This window comes from Rhinoraja longicauda, chromosome 17, assembly GCF_053455715.1.
Source record: "Rhinoraja longicauda isolate Sanriku21f chromosome 17, sRhiLon1.1, whole genome shotgun sequence".
Lineage (NCBI taxonomy): Eukaryota > Metazoa > Chordata > Chondrichthyes > Rajiformes > Arhynchobatidae > Rhinoraja > Rhinoraja longicauda.
The window spans coordinates 33540561-33561844 of NC_135969.1; the positions used below are offsets into that span (position 1 = coordinate 33540561).

At 40.1% G+C, this 21284-nt stretch overlaps 1 protein-coding gene across 6 annotated transcripts in view; it reads left to right on the plus strand.

Moving 5' to 3' along the window:
* Positions 1-21284, plus strand: part of LOC144601918 (contactin-4-like) — a 1542817-nt gene that overhangs the window by 1353427 nt on the left and 168106 nt on the right. For all 6 annotated transcript variants that reach the window (XM_078414484.1, XM_078414490.1, XM_078414489.1 and 3 more), the window contains one exon: positions 17752-17927. In XM_078414484.1, coding sequence (XP_078270610.1) covers positions 17752-17927 — 176 coding nt within the window. The remainder of the gene's footprint in view (positions 1-17751; positions 17928-21284) is intronic.

The window sequence follows — 21284 nt, forward strand, 5'->3', positions numbered from 1 at the left end:
AAATACGATCCAGTCAAAGGATCTGTGGGCTCTAGAGGAGAAACCATCATGATAGATGATCTGACAGAACTGGGACAGGTACCAGTTAGAATCAGACCAGAGGTAAACATAAAAGCACTGGTGTACTTACAACATTGCGAAGAAATACTCAGAAATTATAGGCCCTGCAACTATAATCCTCTCCCATTATCTTTCCTTGTTCATTGCTATCACACTAGTGACTTCCTCAGATGATTACTTGGGTGTTATCTCTTCAACAATAACTTGACAACATCTGAGCAGTCCCTGTCGAGGAAAAGGTTAGAACATAGTTGAATAGGTTCTGCATGGTAGAGCTGCTCTGGAAGGTTAACGCATGCATTCCATGGAGAACTAGCCGACTGGATAGAGAATTGGCTTCAAGGAAGGAAGCAGAGTGTTGGTGGAAGGTTGTTTTTCAGACTGGAGGCCGGTAACTGGTGGTGTGCCTCAGGGATCAGTCACGGGCCCATTGATGTTTATGATTTTATATCGACGATTTGGATGAAAATGTGGAAGGCATGATTGGCAAGTTTGCAGATGACACTAGAGTGGATGGTATCATAGATAGTGAAGATGATTATCAAAAACTACAGCAAGATCTTGATCAATTAGACAAGTGGACTAAAGAATAGGTAAGTTTAATGCAGATAAAGGTGAGGTATTGCATTTGGTGAAGTTAAACCAGGGCCGGACCTACACAGTGAATGGCAGAGCCCTGGGGAATGCTGGAGAGTAGAGGGGTCTTGAAGTGCATGCACATAGTTCCTTGAAAGTGGCATCACAGCTGGATAAGGTGGTCAAAAAGGCTTTCGGTACATTGGCCTTCATCAGTCTTCACAAAGATTGGTGGTGTCTGCAATGCACTGTCAGAGGCATTGTGGAACCTGATATGATTGTGGTGTTTGTAGCTTTTGAATAGGCACATGGATATCTAGGAAATGGGGGGATATGAATCATGTGCAATCATAAGGTAGCGCAGCGGTAGAGTTGCTGCTTTACAGCGAATGCAGCGCCGGAGACTCAGGTTCGATCCTGACTACGGGTGCTGCACTGTAAGGAGTTTGTACGTTCTCCCCGTGACCTGCGTGGGTTTTCTCCGAGATCTTCGGTTTCCTCCCACACTCCAAAGACGTACAGGTATGTAGGTTAATTGGCTGGGTAAATGTAAAAATTGTCCCTAGTGGGTGTAGGATAGTGTTAATGTGCGGGGATCACTGGGCGGCACGGACTTGGAGGGCCGAAAAGGCCTGTTTCCGGCTGTATATATATGATATGATATGATATGATAAGGGATTTGTTTAATTTGGCATCACGAACGGCACAGACATTGTGGGCTGAAGGGCCTGCTGCTGTGCTTAGAGTTGCTGCAATGTCTTCCATAGGGGACAGATAGGTGTTTGACATGTTGACTTTGTCCAGCATTCTGTATTTGTTTCATATTCCAGCATCAACACTCTCTTTCGTCTTTAGCCTGAGTAGGGAAGGTTACTAAAAATGGCTTTGTAAACACGAGGAACTGCAGATGCGGGTTTACAAAATAGACACAGAGTTCTGGTGTAACTCAGAGGATCAGACAGTATCTCTGGAGAACATAAATAGGCAACTTTTTGGATTGGGGTTCTTTTTCAGACTGATTGTAGTAGGGGAGTGAAAGAGGGAAGAGTAGTAGAGATGAGACAAAGTTTCAAATGTATCCTTGATAGTCTTCAATAAACAATTGCACAAGTGTTCTCCATACATTGAAATCAATGAAATGGAAGAGCAGAGGTGGGTACCATTGATAATTGATATTCACGCACGCATCGATGGCTGGTTACAAAAGCTGAATTTCTCTTCAATTGTGTTGGACAGATTCATCTCAGATTCATCTCAGAAATGTTACCCTGAGGAAGCAGAAAGCATTTGCATGATCTGCAATTCCATGTCCCTCCATCTACAAAAATTCTGTAGCTTCTTGGAGCTCATCTCATTGCATATTATTGATTGTTTGGTAAAATCGCTCTGAGTTGCACACAAATGGTGTTGCCCGATTAACTGCACAACATTGGCTGTTTTTGACATAATGGATGCAATTGCGCAGTCTATCTTTGGTGGCAAAATGTGCTGAATTACATTATTGCTCCCTGTCAGTGGAGGCAACGTTATCAAGGCTACATTAGAGAGATTCAAGATTCAAGATATCTTTATTTGTCATTCAAAAAACAAGTTTTTTGGACGAAATTTAGTCACCCACAGTCCAACAATAAAAGCAATAAAATAAGCAAATTACACAACCCCAACCAACACGCAAAAAAAAAGAAACATCCATCACAGTGAGTCTCTTCCAGTCCCCTCCTCACTGTGATGGAAGGCCAGAATGTCTTTTCCCTTCCCTTCCCCTGCCGACTTCTCCCGCTGTCAGGCTGGTGTCGTTGCCACGTTCCAGGCCGCGCCGGATGGTGAAAGGTCCGCAGCTGCTAATTGCACTGAGGCAAACATATGAAGACTCTTGAGATAAGGACTCATTGGGCTGTGACTTGATAATGTCACAGTTCAGACTGTTGAAAACTATTCTATAATGTGCAAGAACCGAAGATGTTTTCTGGTTATTTGTAGATTACTTTCTTTGCTCATCTGCATCAAAGCTTTCTGATTCTCAGTAAATTCCAGTGCAGTCTAATTGCCCAATCTTGCAGGATAAACATGAACTTATTTAGATTCCTTCCAAGAAACGGGGTGCTTATGTTGAACGGCTTCAAAATCTGTATGGAGTTTGTATGTTATCCCTGTGATCGTGTGGGTTTTCTCCGGCTTCCTCCCACACTCCAGAGACATACGGGTTTAGAGATTAATCGCCTTCTGTGAACTGTCCGTAATGTGCAGGACAGTGCTAATGTATGGGGTTATCCCGTCAGCACCGACTCGGTGGGCCGAAGGAGCTGTTTCCGTACTGTTTCTCTGTGGCTGACAGCACTGAAAGCTGAAGGACGGTTTCCATAACAGCAGTCAGTGCATCAAGCAAATAGACGTGCAAAGATTCAAAAGATTATGTCCACGCAAACCGTGATTGAGGCGATAATCCTGTTTTCATGCAGTATTTTGAAGAAATTTCTGACTGGAGTATTAACAGATAATAAAGGAGATTTTCGGGCTACGTGACATGGATATACAGGGAATGGAGAGCAATGAATCACAAGCAGCAGAGGAGATTAGTTTAACCTGGTCTCATGAACAGTGCAGACATTGTCGACTGAAAGGCCTGTTCCTGTGCTGTAGCATTTTATGTTCTATGTCAATTTGAGTATCAGAGAGCATTTGACAAATTAAAGGCAACACTGTAACATACAAACTTGGACCTGCCCCAAGATGCATGATATCTTGAGTGACCTTTGTCATTTGCTTTTCTTGGGTTTTAAACATAGTCTCAATAGAGGTTGTTCTCATTTGCCATGAGCTTGCATTTGGTGAGAGTGTCCTAAAATGCCGAGTAGGATGAACTAGGTTATTGTCTCAGTCACACTTTCTATGGACTCTAAAGATTCATTCAAATCTTTGTATGTAGGTATATTTTTTTGATGTACTTTTGCTGTAATCCAAATCCTCATTCAGCTTCCAGCATCAAAAGGCTCTATTTCTGCAGGTAATGAACTTGCATTATCTGCACATTTTTTGGACATGTGTAGCTGGGACATGGTGGCTGGTGTGAGTAAGTAGCACCGAAGGGCCTGTTTCCACGCTCCATCACTCTACCACTATCACTCCATCACTCTATGACATCTCAAAGCTCTCACAAGCTTGTACCATATCTGTTTCTGAATGGAGCTACATGGCTACAAACACAGACTTTCCTTCCACATGGATCTGCGGGGCAGATTTCATGCTTCCCTTATCAGGTTTTTCTCTGCACAAGGCTGAAGCCATGTAACACCTATCAATAGGGAGGTGAATTGACTGTGGAACATTCAAAGCAGCCTGTGCATGACATTATCACAGAGCTTTGCTTCAGCAAGGTGCAAGAACAGCTTCAATTATGCTGGTCATGGAAAATCTCCCCCGAAATCCTTCCTGAGATGAGGTGCACAATACTGAACACAATGTCCCAAATGAGATCTGACTGGCAATCTGTGTAACTATAATTGCATTTGTGCTTTTACATTATGAGCCTCATGTGATGCAGCCTATCATCTATTAGCCTTTTTCATTCCTTGTCACATCTACATGTCTTCGTTTAATGATTTATGCACTCCCATTAACTGTTTTTCAGCCCATGTACTTACTTTTGCTGTGTTCTTTCTCGACTTCACATATTCATTATTTTTCCCGATTATGCTAAACTTGCCACACTTGATTTGCTCATCTTTGTTCCTAAATGCTTATAATCTATTTTGAGGGTGACAAGCTTATGGCCTGTCTCTGATCCATGGTGCACAGGGGGCATTGCACTGTTTGAGAATAAATCCATTATCTCAACTCACTCTCCTACTTGATAATTGGTTTGCTATTGATCTGCGATTCTGGGTGCCTCAGATATGGTTGAGGATCCTCTGTGCTGGCCTTTATCATTTCCCTTCTTAAACGCCATCACACGACTTGAGCAATTCAGTGTACAATTTCAGTCTGCTGGCAAGGCATCTCTAAACTTTCACAAGGTACACATTGAGAAGATTTAGAGGGATATATGGGCCAAATGCAGGCAATTGAGACTAGCTCAAAAAGGCACTTTGGTCACCATGGAAAGGTTGGGCAAATAGGCCTGTTTCCATGCTCTGTGGCTCCATGATCATAGATTGTCTGCTGCTGAATCCCTTATTCATCCCTTCAGCTTGACAGTTCCAATGCTCTCCCAATTGGTCTCTCATACCTTGTGCCCTCGTTTTGAACTCGTTCTGCTGCCCGTATCCAAAACTAAACTCATTAATTACCCATTTTCAGACACCCAAATTAGCCCAGGGTAAAGCCCAGGCTTGATTTCTGTATTTTCACTCTTGTTTTCAAATCCATCCAGAGACACACATTCTATTTCTGCAATCTTTTCCACTCCAACGACAGCCGAATGTCTCTGCACACCTCTGATCCCACTATACGGCATATCCCTTGTTCTTGTTACCCCACCATTGATGAGTATGCCTTCAATAATATGGACTAAAAATCCTCATCTCAATCTCTACCTTTCTCTTCTTTTAACGCACCAGTGATGGGGAGTTAAATCCGAGCCCTGTCTGCGAAGCTTATCTCCCTTGAATGAAGGACAATAAGACAAAAAACTGCTCAAGTCATTTATTATGATTGGAGTTTTGATCACCTTGTGTAATATATCTCAATAAACCCCAGTGCCAAACATGAATCATGAATGATTTCTATTAGCGACACCAGAAAGGTTACCTGACCCGCTCATTTACTCCAGACAGCATCTCATATTTTGCTTGGGCAGCTTACACCCCAGCAGTATGAACAATTACTTCTCTAACTTCAGATAGTTCCTCTGTCCCTCTCTTTCCCCTCCCGCTTCCCAGTTCTCCCACTGTCTTCCTGTCTCCTACTACATCCTATTTTTGTCCCGCCCCCTCCCCTGACATCATTCTGAAGAAGGGTCTCTACCTGAAAAGTCACCCATTCCTTCTCTCCTGAGATGCTGCCTGACCCGCTGAGTTACTCCAGCATTTTGTGCCTACCAGAAAAGTTATTCTTGCTGTTCAAGACCCTTTCACAAATTGGTTCCAAATGACCAGGTGCTGTTCAAACATTCCCAAATGTGTGATCCTTTTAAATTGGCACCAATGGATCCTTCTTCCAAACCACAGACCCAGTAGTCAGTCTGCATGCCTCGCACCTATCTGCTTTCTACCTTGTGTCTGGGCCAGCCATACTTAAGAATAAATTATTTCATGGAATGAGCTGCTTTTCGAGGTGCATTGGCTCAGTGTTTGCTCTGCTTTAAATGGTTGAATGATTACAAATTTAGAATACATCATAAGATCATGAGATAGGAGCAGCATTAGGCCATTTGGCCCATCAAATCTACAATGTCATTCAATCATGGCTGATCTATCTCTTCCTCCTAACCCAATGGTCCTGCCTTCTCCCCATAACCTCTGACGCACCTACATCATTATATTAAACCCATTATTTAATGTCCCTTTTGTTTTTAACTCTGGATTATAACAAATCAATGTATTAGGGAGAGCAGACAAAAAAAGCTGGAAACAATTTTTTTTTTTACCCCCCACGTTCTCCCTGCTACATCAGTCTGAAGTAGGGTCCCGACCCGAAACATCACCTATCCATGCTCTCCAGAGATGCGGCCTGACCTGCTGAGTTACTCCAGCATTTTGTGCCCATCTTCGGTTCAAACCATCATCTGCAGTTCCTTTTTATTGCCTTTCCTTGGTAGGAACCATAAATTATCTGTGTTTGTACTTACAACTTGGAATGTAACAGAAGATCTTTTTACAAGCAGTGATTTTAATTAAACAGTAAATTGCACATGCTACAACTAATTTGGGAATGTTTGAACAGGCATTGAACTTGGTATAGTTCAGTGATCAAAGCGATCACCAACAGATGGATTATTTTAGCTTAGTTGCCTTTCATTATTCAAGAACTGTAAAATACTGCCTTTACTTCAACTGGCGAAATCTTTAGATGCTCACTTGCTTCAAGTTGGCAGAAGAGTTTTGTTGCTGTCATTTTTGGCTCTCACTGACCAAGTTTATTTGCATTCAACTGGCCTGACCTTAAAAATGGTGTTTAGAAGTAGACTGAAATAGCATTAGGAGGAGAGTGATACAGTTTTATGTCCATTTACCTTAACTGTTAAAATGTAACCATTCAATTTGTCACTTCATTAATTAGATCAGGAACAAAAATAAAAACAGATATGCAATTTTCTTTCCTGATAAGTGAGGTTTGCCAATGACACTGAAGAAGCCGACATTTTAACATATCCTGAGGCTTAGAGTTACAAAACAACATGGTATTAAGGGAAATTGAAGGACTTAACACAGGGGTGGTGATGTTAATGGAAGGGTAATATTTTAAAGGCACTGAACTGATTCATTCATTTAAATGGAAGCTGGAACAGTGGGCAATATAATGAATTGCATTTGTCCCCATGACCAGATGAGTTCACATATTTGCTGTCTGCGAGAATTTCACCAATTGATTGTGTTACAGCGTGGAAATAGTTCACTGAGTCCATGTCGACCGTCGATCACCCATTCACACTAGTTCTCTGTTATCCCGCTTTAACATCCACACTAGGGGAAATTTACAGAGGCCAATTAACCTACAAACCTGCATATCTTTGGGGATGTGGAGGAAACCGGAGGAAACTCTAGTGGTCACAGTGAGAACTGGCAATATATAAACAGCACCCAAAGTCAGGGTGGAACCCAGATCTCAGATGCTATGAGGAAGCAGCTCGGCTGGCTGCGCCACTGTGCCATCCTTTTAAGAACGATATTTTGCTACCTATCACTCAAATCTGAGTGGAAATAGACTCGAGGTTACAAAGTATCTTGTATAAATGAACTACAAATCACTTCTAATTTTAAGTTTTGAATTTGTTTTTAAAGTCTGTTGCAAAACATAATGTTTTAAAAATGCAATAAACGTCAACATTTTACAATTGGATTATGGTGTTGCTCCCAGGAACTAAAATCATGTGTGCATCTGACAACAGAGGGGAAATCAACAACAGATATGCAGGCAGAATTCCGGTCCCAATGAGAAGTCACATAATTGGCCTTTGCTTTAAAATCACCTTTTATTTAAAATTAATTATGGGTAGTAAAAATTGTGTAAACTTGAAACAGAGAAGAGGCATTGGTTGGAGCATTATAGTTTGTCTCTAACAGACTTATATCAGGGAAGCATTGCAGACTATATATATTGGCACATAGTATAATTACTGCACAGTGTTGCAAGATAAGAAAGTGAAATGTGAGTACAGGAATTTGTTACAGGAAATGTTGAATAGATGGGTGGACAAGATAGCACAATAGGAATATATTATTTGTAAATGAACAATTAGTGAGTGAATTAGGCATTCGTAACTGGTTCTCAGCCAAAGCAATGCAGGATAATTGTTACTCATGTAAATCGTTGCAATATCATCGAATACACTTTATTTTTTTTTTAAGTACTATCAAAAATTAAATGTGTAGAGAAATTCCAATTTGCAAACTTAAGTATTATTTCGTGACGAGTTCATAACTTCCCTGTAGGCTGTGAGATTTCAGTGTTCTTCGGAATACCTATGTTTTATGAGAGTAGATTGATTCTGTTAAATCAGAGGGCCGAGATTAGAATTGGCGTGTTCCCCAACAATTCCAGCTACGTACCTTGAAGTTATGGGGCACATGGTGATTCCCAGAGGCCATTTGAAAAGGCTGCAAAATCATCAATGAGTGGAGACAAAACACTTCCGCTGAGAGATGGGAAGAAAATTAACAGATGTGTCAATTTGTCTTTCGGTCTCCTCATGGTGTAGACTACTTCAGAACAATATATATATATAAGTACAGCTGGGAACTACTTGCTTGACAGTACTTCCAATCAATAGTGCTGACGTGCAACATTTAATGCTACTAAATAAGTGCAGGGCAGAGTTCTCCAAAAAAGCCTTACATACGCTCCTAGTTCAAAACACTAATTAGGATTGGCTTGGCTGCATTTGACCTAAAATATCCAAGCTCCTCAGTCAATGCACAAAGACCCCACAACTGCTTTGCAGTCTTTAACATTTTAACATTTATTGATTTATTTGTCTTCTGAACAGCTTTCTGTTTGTTGATACAAAACTATCCACGTGCACATTTTTTGTAAACCAATAATTGCCAGCTTAACTGTGCGAACATTCCATTTATCTATTTCTACAGTAATACCATAGATTCGTTGGGGTACGTGTCTTCAATATTCAAAGCTATTTTTCACCAAAACAAATGCTACACCGTTCTTTACCCAGAGGAATGCACTGCATTCAAACACCCATGATGAATTTCACCCAGCTCAGTGCAACATTTCCCTTCTGTATTCATAAATTACATTGAATATGCAGCACAGAAACAGTGCATTTAGTTTAATCAGACTGGGACAATCCTATCACCAGGAGAGCCTCCACCCACCTCTAATGACCACTTCGCACACTGGCCTCATTACTTCTCACACTGGCGTCATTGTTTGTGTGTGTGTGTGTGTGTGTGTGTGTGTGTGTGTGTGTGTGTGTGTGTGTGTGTGTGTGTGTGTGTGTGTGTGTGTGTGTGTGTGCGTGCGCGTGTGGGTATACTCACACACAGACACAAACATTATATATATATATATAATATATAAAATATGTGAGTACATTATATGAGTGTGTCTGCGTGTGTGTGTACGTATATATATTGTGTATACATATATATATATATATAAACCTTTTTGTGTGGGTATGTGTGTACACAGGCCCACACATACACACACATGCGCCCACCCCTCCCTCTGTTCCCTGCACATCCACATATATGCATAAACAAAAGCCTCTGATGCCACTATCATATCTCCTCCACCAACACCTCTGGCAGCACATTTACGGGACCTGCCATCTCCTCCGGGTGTAAGAAAAACGTGCATATTTTTAAACACTGCCCCTCCTAGCTTAAAGCAATGTCCTCAAGCCTGACATTTCTTGCCTTTTGGCCTTCCTGAAAAGATGTTTCAAACAGTGCAATCTAAGCAGTAGAACCTTTGTATCTTTCACAGCAAATGTCATGAGCAAATAGAGACAAAAAACTGAAGATGGGTATCCTCCCTGCTGGGAATTTCACTTCAGTGAGTAGATTGGTATATTTTCCAGCTCTGGAGGTCTTCATTCCAGCTAAACTGTGTCTGCCTGCCTCCAGATAGAAGAAATGAGGCACTCGAGAATGGCCATGTAGACAGCTTGCACCCTGCATGGGAAAGAACTGATCTGTGAGCACAAGCAATATAATGGGGTTGGGAATGAATGGAGATGGACACATCAGCACCAGAACAGAGCTATCATTCTCATAAATAAGAACAGACAGTTCTGGCACGTCAGGTGACAACCAAGAAGAGAAAAAGTGAGTTCAGGTCAACATTGAGTTGCTACATTTACAAACCTGTTGTGTTGCTGCAAGTGAGATTTTTAATTGAAGATAGACACAGAATACTGGAGTAACTCAGCGGGACAGGCAGCATCTCTGGACAGAAGGAAAGGGTGATGTTTTGGGTCGAGACCCTTCTTCAGACTGATTTTTCATTGTTCTATTTTGGTACAAATGACAATAAAACACTCGTGACTCTCTTGCCATTGTGAGACCAATAAAGAACAACCAAGATTTTTGGGAGAGGGAGAGTGTGAGTGGGAATGGATGGCTGAAGATCGTTGGGGAGAGGCGATGAATGACCTGTGGCAGATGAAAGATGTGAGAGATTAAAGTGAAAACCTGGAATAGATGCACAGCAAAAGAGTTTGACATCAGAACAAGACAAGAAACAAAAGATAACTTTGTGTAGATTGAAATGGGAATTGCAGAAAGATTTTCTGAAATTGTTAAATTCAACGTTCCGCCTGAAGAAGGATCTTGACCCGAAATATCACCCATTCCTTCTCTCCAGAGATGCTGCCTGTCCCGCTGAGTTACTCCAGCTTTTTGTGTCTATATTCAGTCTGGAAATTGTAATTTGTCTTAGTGGTAGATGAATTTTCACAAATCTGTTCAAAATAAAATCCGAGCACACTCTTGCATTACTGTTCAATGTAGTGTAGATTATGAAATATGGTCATAATGTTTTTATACATCAGATGCTCCATAGAGTCAGATGTAATTCAGTATGATTGCAGCTTTTAGTCTCCCAGGTGACTTCTAAGGTAAAGTCAATCTACATCCATCATTTCTCCAATGAATGCATATTGGAACAATCCATTAAGCAATAATTTATTTTCCAATGACATTATATCAAGAATATCTGAGAAAATAATCACGACTTACAATTTTATGGCAGGCATATGGTTATGTAATATGGTAAAAATGTCCTATGTCACTTCACAGGAGCCAGCTAGCTTCTAATGGATTTTTCAGGCAGTTTTTCCATAGATTACTCAGGATGGCAATCGTTCAGGCAGGAAAGCATCAAAAAGCTGAGAGGTTTCTAGGGCACTCCAGGGTTTTCGTTCTTTGTTAAATGAAGGCAGGGTTGCCAATGGTGAAATGATGAATTTCAGAAATTCTCAAGAGGTCAGAAGTGGAGAAGCATGGGGGAAGTTGGAGGATCACTGGGCTGAAGATTACAGAGGGAGGGAGGGAGGGATGAGGCATTTAAAAACAAAAATGAGAATTTTAAAATTTGGCAATTTTTTAGGTGTAAAGTAATCTCAAGTACCAAGCGCCAAGGTGTTGAGTGAATGGAAATAAATTAGAAAACAGCAGAGCAGAACTTGAATTCAAGGTGTATGGGTCAAGAGACATCAGCCATAGTTATGTCAGACTGGTTAAGTCCAGAGATAATAAAGATGAGGTTTTCAGCAGCTGGTGAGCTAAGGCTGGATCAGAGGTGTTTGATGCAAGTTTATGGAGAGGGACAAGGAGTAGAGTTATGAACATGATCAAATAGGTAGACATCCTTTTCATGATGGCTCGAATAGCCTGTTTCTGCGCTGTAATCATGTGCTGAAGTGAAAACGTCCAGTCTTAATAGTGATGCAGGTTTGATATGTATTCCAGAGTCAGGTAACCCATTAAGATTAGAAACAATGGCGATCCAATTAATTGGGGGCACAGTGATACAGTGTCATTTTAAGCGTGGAACATATGGCAGAATTGCTGCCTTAATGACCCAGGTTCAATCTTGCTATTTGTGTGGAGTTTGCCCATTCTCTCTGTGACCACATGAATTTCTTCCAGGTGCTTCAGTTCCCTTCCATATCTTATTGATGGCTGAGGTTTTTAAGTTAATTGGCCTGAGTATGGAGGTTGTTAGGTTAATTGGCCACAGTAAATTGCTCCTGGTGTACAGGAGAGTGGTAGAATCTCGTGGGAGTAGGAAAAGTAGGAAGAAAAAAAAGTAGGACTAATTTGAGATGGGTGTTTGGCACAAATTCATTTGGTGAGAGTGTCTGTTTCAAAACAACACGACTCTTGGAGTATGGAGTAAAAAATTGCCTCGGCCACTGCTGAATGTTGGGGAAGGAATTTGACAATTTTGAGGCAGTGGAAGGAAGATGTAGTGGAGTGAAAGGGTTCTGAGATTGTCAGCGTGTAAGGGAAATGGGCCATGAATTTTCACTCATGGTTGCTGAGAAGTTGTAAGGGGAGATCCAATAGTAACAATACAACAAGATTGTCGACACCAAGAACTGCAGATGCTGGATTACACAATAGGGCACAAAGTGTTGATGCAACTCAGTGGGTCAGGCAGCATCTATGGAAAACATGGATAGCTGACGTTCTGGGTCAGGGCCTTTCTAACCAAAGGTTCAAAAGTCAGTTTATTGTCACGTGTACCAACTAAGGTACAGTAAAACTCTAATTACCATACAGCCATACTAAACAAAAGTAACAACACATACAACGACATAAAAGTTAACATAAACATCCACCACAGCGGAATCCCCACATTCCTCACTATGATGAAAGGCAATGAAGTCTAATCTCCTTCCTCTTTTTTTCTGCCATGCTCGGGGCAGTCGAACCATCCGCAGTCGGGGCGATCGAAGCTCCCGCAGCCAGTGATCGAAATCCCCGCGTCAGGGCGATGGAAGTCCCCGCAACGCAGTGGTTGAAGCTTCCGCAGCTTGGAGCTCCCGGTCCTTAACCAGGGACCATGAGCTCCACGATGTTAAAGTCCGCGGGCTCCCGTGGTTGGTGCTCCAAGGTCAATCCCCCACAGGGATCGCAAGCTCCATGATGTTAAGTCCTGCAGGCTCTCGAAGTCGGTCCCCAGCAGAGGCCACCAGCTCGACGTTAGAACGCAGTGCGGATGGAGATACGATATGGAAAAAAAGTTTCCTCCACCCTCCACATAAAACAAGCTAAAGAACACTAAAACATACATTTAATACATACTAAAAAAACAACAAAGAAGCAAGGGACGAGACAGTCTGTTGGTGAGGCAGCCATTGCCAGCGCCACCCAGTGGTTCAGGGTGTTCAGATGACTCCATGGTGACCACTGGTTTGACGATAGTAGAACCTTGCAGATGAGGTCCCAACCCAACAGTGGCAACAGGTTGGAGAAAGGTAGTGTGGCCTGGTTAGTGGTGTTGAAGGCTTGTGATAAGTTGACTAGAATAACAAGAGATTCCCTCTGTCACAAATACATTGGAAGTCATTGACACATCTGGAATTTCTCAATCTATTTGTTGACTGAAGAAATTGATTGAGTAAAACAAAATGTAAATTTAAAGCAATGAAGAAATATTTTCAAAAGAAATGCATTTAAAATGAACAAATGTTTTCCTAGGCTGGAATTCCAGAATGTTGGGTATTTATGGTGCTGCACAAATGAAATCAATCTATGATCCAGTACAGATAGCAATGTTTCACAGTTTTGTAGAACTCAACTTTTTCTTATAATATCCAAATCTAGATTTCCTCAAATTACGCAATAATTTTCATAAAATCCATTACTTTTATTAATGCAGATAGAATCAGTGCTGTTTGACATTTTTTCCGTCTTGCTTGGGTTTGTTTATGTGAACAGACTTCTTTAATATGATGATTTGCTGAATATCAAATGAAACAGGCTCATCAATAGTTCAATTAAAATAATAATTGACAAAAGATAAAAGCAGACATCAGAACTGAATGTTTAAATGGACTCCTGATTAGATGTTTAGGAATGGCTTTGAAATTGTGTGTAGAAATTAGAAAACATGATGACTTCAAGTCACTCTTTCCTGAATAATTAAATCATTTCCTATTTGAATCTGTGAATAGACTGCAAATCACTCGACTATGGATGACACAGTTCCATTTCTAATTTTCTGATTAATGTTCTGACTTGCTCTACAGTACAGGACATTGCAACGTTAATAATATTTGATTACCAAGGTTGGTTTCTTCTTGAAATCCTACACTCCGTTGCCCTCAATTGGTTTTGGTCCTAAATACTCTTCATTTTGTTAAACTCAGATAATTGGATTGCTCGTCCGTTTTTCATTCCTATTGAAAATACTGTTTAATAGCACCCTCTGGGAGAATGCAAATTAGTTTAGGGAAGATATGCATTAATGGCTGTATCCGGGTCAAAATAATCATTCCTGCACCTGATAAGTACTAAAGATAAATCATTTAATGATCTGAATAAACAATTAAATCACTCTTCTGCCTGTGAAGGCAAAGATATAAAAGATGTGGTAATAAGTTGTTTAAGGAAATAGATTTCTAAACACAAAAGTTATGAAGGGGCAATTGGAAAGGTTAGGAATTAGATATTGAGAAGGAGGGTCATTTATGGTTGTACTGTACACATAAGGGGCATACAAAACCCATGTAGGGGGAGGATAAAGCGAACCATCCCAGTCTTTATTTCTAGGATAGAGGATTCTAAAACCAGCTTAAAGTGAGAGGGAAGAGATTTAAGAGGGACACCAGAGGAAACTTTTTCACTCAGAGGGTAGTCCATATCCAAAATGAGCTGCAATGGAACCAATAAAAGCAGATATAATTACAACTTTCAAAAGACACAAATAGATATATGTATAGGATGGGTTGGGGGGGGGGGGGGGGGGGGGGTGGTGGGGGGGGGGGATATGGGACAAAGGCTGACTTAGAATGACAATGGCTTGTTTCACTCTGTGACACTATGAATGATGGAACAGGCTTAAAGGGCTGAGTGGTACTCCTTTTTTGTTTCTGTATTATAACTTTTAGATTAAAATCTTTTTTTTTTTAATCATTATTTATTTTTCCGGTCAATACAATACAACAGATTGACCATACAGTTGTGAAAGTTAAATAGTACGAAATCATTATATCAAAAATAAAACAATATAATCACACATGATATTCTCTGACCGAAAAATAGGTGTCGGCAGAAGCCAAATCTTTTTGTGCCTACCTTTAATACTTAACAAAGCATTACCCTAACTAGCCAAACAGCAGTGAAACAAAACAATAAAATAAAATATAATAAAAAAACACAACATCATATGTCAGAAACAGATAAATAAAACATGGAAATAAACACAAATATAATCAAGAAGCATCATTTCTGTCATGTCAGTCACTTCTCAGCGTTGGTCACATATTTTGTATCTTTCAAATATAATATTTTTGAACATTTTATTGAATTTACACATATTACTACACTCTTTTAAATCATTGTTGCAACTATTCCATAAATTGACCACTTTAACAGTCACACATCTATTTTTTACATTTGTCCTTACCCTCTTTTTTTCAAACAGATAATTTCCCTGAGTGGATACGTGTTCTCCCTCACTGAAAACAAACCTTGGATACAGTCAGGAAGTGTTCTTTCTTATGCTCTAAACATTATTTGTAGAGTATTAAAGTCTACTAGGTCCATAAATTTTAGGGCATATGATTTCATAATTAATGGGTTGTTTGGGTCATTATAACCAGCCTTATTAACAATTCTTATAGCTCTTTTTTGCAGATTGAATGTGCTAGTTTTGCAGGTGTTTCCCCATACTTCCACACAATATGTAATGTATGGAACAATGTGAGCAATATAAAGTAAATAGTGAATTTTGCTTCAAGATGTCCTTAGTTTTTTGCAGTTTTGATTTCATATGTTTTATGTGAGGTTTCCAACAGAGTTTATGATCTATTATCACTCCCAAGAATTTATTTTCACACACTCTTTCAATTTCTACATCATTAATCATGTGTATCCTCAGAATTTATTGTACGATTTCCAAACAAAATAAATTTAGTTTTACATAGATTTAATGACAATTTATTAGTATCAAACCACTTCTTTAGGGTGTCCAATTCCCCTTTAACTGTGTCCAAAGGTTGCTTCAAGTTTTTCCCTGAACTAAATAAATTTGTGTCATCCGCAAATATAACTAAATGTAACATTTTCGACACCTTACGAATATCATTTATATAGAGTAAAAAGAGCTTTAAAATCTATGAAAACATTACAAATAATTAGCATGCTGGAGGATAGTTCACTGACAAGATGATGCATTAGTGTGTTTGTTGCTTTGTATTATTATGTGAACACTGGTATTGATTAAATTATATCAGTATGATAATTACCGGTGTTCTTTATGACTGATACTGTAAAATAAGGCACCTAATGAATTGTACCAGTTCTTGCCTTCCCTGCCGTGTGCTTATATCACATGCAAACAACATGAATATCTGGTTCAGATCACAGGGGAATAATGTATTGTGACTACTGCTGAAGACAAGAGAAATATTATTAGTGAAGGAGTCATGGAAAAGGTACAATTGAACATGGGGAGTCGCTACAGCTCTGGTCTTATTCATTATGATTGAGGGGAGGAAATAACAGAACATTTTCAAAAGATCTGGTGCAGAAAGTGAAGGTGCAGAGAAAGGTTTCTAAGTAAACAATATGTGAGCAAGCATGATCAAGAATTTCGTGGTTGGCAACAGTTTTATCATAGAACGAATTAATGATATGAATGATACTTTTTTTGGCGTATGTACCTAGGTGCAGTGAAATGCTTCGTTTTGCATACAACCTAGGCAGTGTCGCCACGTGTTGGCACCGACAAAGTTACAAAAGCACTGAGCAGTCCTATCTACTGCCTGCCACTGCACTTGGCAGCAGTCCTTCTCCACCCCCCCTGCTAGTTCCCCCTTCCTTCACGGTGGCACACTGCTGGATCCCCCTTCCATCATGGTGGCTCTCTGCCCTATCGCTCTTGGTAGACCCCCCCTCCCGCCGGGTCCTCCTTTGTACTCGGCACCCCCCGCATGCTAGGTCCCGCATTGTTCTCGGCGGCATTTCCCCAGGTGTCCACCCCCCCATTGCTCTCGTCGCCAATATGCTCGAGGCCATGGTGGGTGAGCCGCGCCGACCAGGCGGGTCGTGGGTCTGCCGTGGGCACGTCCTCTGACGTCGGTCCATGGCGGGCGAGTCCCCCAATAGAAATGGGGAGAAGCTGTTCTTGAACCTGGAGGTAATAGTTCTTCAGCTTCTGAAACCTCTTCAGGATGATAGAAGCAAGCTGTGAACATGGCCAGGGAGGTTTGGGAATCTCGGAGATTTTGGAGTGAAAGGACTGGTGCTTTTGTACAAGTTATGGAAAATAAGGGAAGTCAGTGAATATGAAAGGTTAAAGTTGCAAAAACTGTTCGAGGAAAGAAATGCAACAATTAAGAAAATGTGTTGAACAAGAACAGGAGTAAAACATTCCACAAATATCATATCAGAAAATGTCTGTAAAGCTTTTATTTGAGCCGTGCCCCATCGCCCAGAAAACATATGCCCATTGATGTTTCCATCTATCTCAATTAATAAAAGTGCATTTTATTTGCCCATTTGATAACTCCTCCATTTAAAAAAAAAAAATTGTGCAAAGTAGGTGAGTTCCAGCTTCACTACAAGAGGTAAGAGCCGTTTAGAATGTAGTCTCGCTAATGTAGAGAGTCTTCAGTCATTGTTAAACAGTGACACTATTCTCGGCAATGCAATTCGCACTGACCTATTCTGTTCTTGAAATGTTTCTTTGACATGGCTTTCCAATAAAAGTTGACAAGTTCTGGGATGAGTTTTTAAAATGACTTTCTTTTTTTTTCAATGACAGATCCAACAAGAATTACTATTCCACCTTCGGACATGGACGTTACAGTGGGTGAAAGTACAATCCTACCATGCCAAGTCTCTCATGATCCTTCACTGAGTGTTGAATTCGCATGGTCTTTTAATGGACAACTTATAGACTTCAGAAGAGATAGAGACCACTTCGAAAAGGTCGGAGGGGTAAGTGGCACGCACAGCTTCCTCATCTAATGTTGTGATATGGTGATTTTGATGATCAGCTTGACAACTGCATAATTAATTTCCAGGTATGAGCCTAGTTCAACTAGTGCCAGAGAATTGGTTCCAGCCATACAATATTGAGGGATCTCAACTGAGCTGTTTACTTAAAATACTGAAGTGGTGAAATGATGGGCACTGACAAAGTTTGCCTGAGTTCCCTGTAATTGTTACAATGAGCTTTGCACTTCTGGGATTGAATATGTCTGTCATGCTCTTCCATGGAATCAACTTGCATACATTGCCCAGGTTCAGAAGTTAACTTAGTTGAGGTGGCTATAGAACGTTCAGTGCCAATAAAACTAAAATGAAGAAATAGAGACAGAAAGCTATTCAGAAGTGAGGAATGAAACTTGTAGAAATTAAAAACACATATAAATATTTGCCTCATACATTGTAACATATGATTTCTGTTGATAGATAAACATTTTCTTCAAACTTCTTTCCTTACCCATGTTAAATTTTGAACAACGGCGGAGTTAATGAATAACTTGTTGGCAAGGAACAAACAAGGAGAATATTCATTTCTAAAAATGTATGCAGTAAGTTGTTTTGCAGTTGCTAATGGTCCTTAATGGTCCCAGGAGTTGAGGTTACATTGCTGATGGAAGCTTACTCTTGTTAGCAAATGAAATACAAGTAAGTCTGTTGATATAGATAGCGTAGACAGTCAGAACCTTTTTCCATGAGTGGAAAAGTCAAAGACCAGAAGGGATAGCTTTAAGGCGAATGGGGGGGATTGTTTAATGGAGATGTGTGGAGACATTGGTTTTACAGAGAGAGGGGTAGGTGCCCGGAACATCCTGCCAGGAGTGGCCGTGGAAGCAGATATGATCGTGGCATTTAAGAGGCTTTTAGATAGGCATATGCATATGCAGAAAAAGGAGGGAGATGGATCACATGCAGGCAGAGAAGATCAGTTTAACCTGGCATCATGTTTGGCACAGACATTGTGGGCTGAAGGGCCTGTTCCTGTGCTGTACTATCAATGGCTGTACTTCTGGTCAGTCAGATTGGTCAGTCTCCAGGTTTCTTCCAAAATTATAATAACTGGAATGAGAAAGAGTGCGCTTGAATAAAATTAAAATATTCATGTTACTTCAATATTACTTCAATATTTAAGTAACATTTTGTGATTAAATGTTCAATTAGATTTTATGATTTACCAAGACTGAGCACCAAGAGAACAAATAAGGTGTTTGTGAATTACATATTGTGATACTGTCCTATGGAAGCTTTCGATGTCTGATTTCCATGGAGGAGAAATATTTAATGAACTGCATTTTCTAATATCATTTGAAAGTCAACCTTGTAACAGCTTAACATGTAGAGCTGTATTATTACAGATAGAACTGTAATATGATCAATACCATATTTGCATCACTGGGGACATGACACAGATTTTGCAGATACCTTTTAACCATTTTCCATTTTCTTCAGTGTACACGCTTGAGTGAATATGTGGCCATAAGGAGAAAGGAACAGAGTGTCTATTTCAGAGTTTGGTAGCAGGCATTGCAATATTGTGGCTTCCCTGAGATAGGTACTGAGAGTAACAGAGGCCACATTGCTGGATTATTGAGTTGGGAGAGGATACTGACGTTGGGTTGTCCATTGCTGCAATGAATTTGGAGGATTTTTGACAATATCAATGGTATTTTCCATTGCCTTGAAAATCCTGTGTTGGTCAGGTCACAGAAGCATCTAGAAAGGGAGGGATCACTGCGGCTCAGTAGACAATGAGTCCAGCAGGTCAGGCTGTACTAATCATGGAGTCATACAGCACAGAAACAGGACCTTTGGCCCAACCTATCCATGCTGTCTTAGATGCCGCATCTAAGCTAGACTCAAGTGCCGCATTTGGCCCATCTCCCTCTAAACATTTCCTATCCATGTACTAATTTAGAGATAAAAGCTGAGCCAAGATCATAGATGGATTGCTTGTAACAGAAATGGATCATTATGATTCAGGCAAAGTTCAGGCAAAGTTCAGAATTGTCTAAATCAGCGTCATGAAAACAAAAATGTTTTTGCCTGCATTACTGTCTCAATACATTGTATAGTGTTGTGGTTCCCTATTCAGGCAGCAGGTGTGAATTAAGCTCAGCGCAGAAAGTTATATCTTGTCATTTCCAAATTAAATGGCTTTTTAGCACTGTGATAAATGTGAATTTCTGGCAATCAACCTTCTGGTGCTAAAAATGAACAAACAATACAAGCAAATGGTTGGCATAATTCAAAGACAAACATTGAGGTAATATCCTAAGGCATTACTGTATTATGAAGTGCCAATCACAATATGGAGTTTAGTTCTTAAAAACCTGTCCCAAGTATTGCAAGGACAATATTTCTCGAGATGAGCTGGAAACAAGCGCACAAAAGAGCAATTTAAGCAATAAAAGACAAATCATTGCTGCTTTTATGTGTACTTAGCAAAATAGCTTTTGTTTTTAATTTTTAATTTGCTGTCCTTACTCCTTCTGAATCTATCTGGTAGAGATCAGTTGGAAGCAACAGATGTGGAAGTCTGTGGTGTCTGTTATTGGGGTATTCCATGTGCAGAAAATGGAGCAATGCATGCTTCACAGACTGACGTGCACAGTTGTCTGCTCACTAAACCTCTGCTGAAATAAAACTCTCGGCAGAGAACATGATTATTTTGTCCATTTCCATTTTCTAAAAAAAATGCACAATGTCAGTTTATAGAATCATGATAACAGTAATTCTGTCATCAGTTATGCAAATTACTGCTCCAGGAAATAATTGCTCACTGTATTTAATTAGCATTTTAAACCTCTTTCCCATCAATTATCTTGTCAGTGGGCAGTGGAATTATTATTTGTGCCATTAGAACGATTGATAATTCACAATATCCCACCATAGAAACCATTCTTCTTTTAATTAATGGCTTCCAGTGTTTGCTTCCATTCCACATAAATATTCTGACTTGAACAGGATATGCTGTTTTTAAGCACCTTGGAGTAAAATAACTGAGATGATCAGCAATAAGGTATGATTAAAGGTACCATCTGTAATTCCTCAAAGTTATATCTCTTTTATAGGCTTCTTCGTCTATATACTAAAACTCTCGTTTGTTTGTTTGTTTGTTCCTGAACTACAGCCAAAACAGTACACGAAAGCGTGACAATTTTAGGCCCACCTTACTCACCGTCATCCATTTGGTGCTAATGGAAGAGGTTTCATTGAAATCGGTGTTATATTTTTTAAGTTATTCACATTTAAAAATCTATCTCCTAGGGAGGGAGGGGGGAGGGAGGGAGGGAGGGGGTGGAGAGAAGG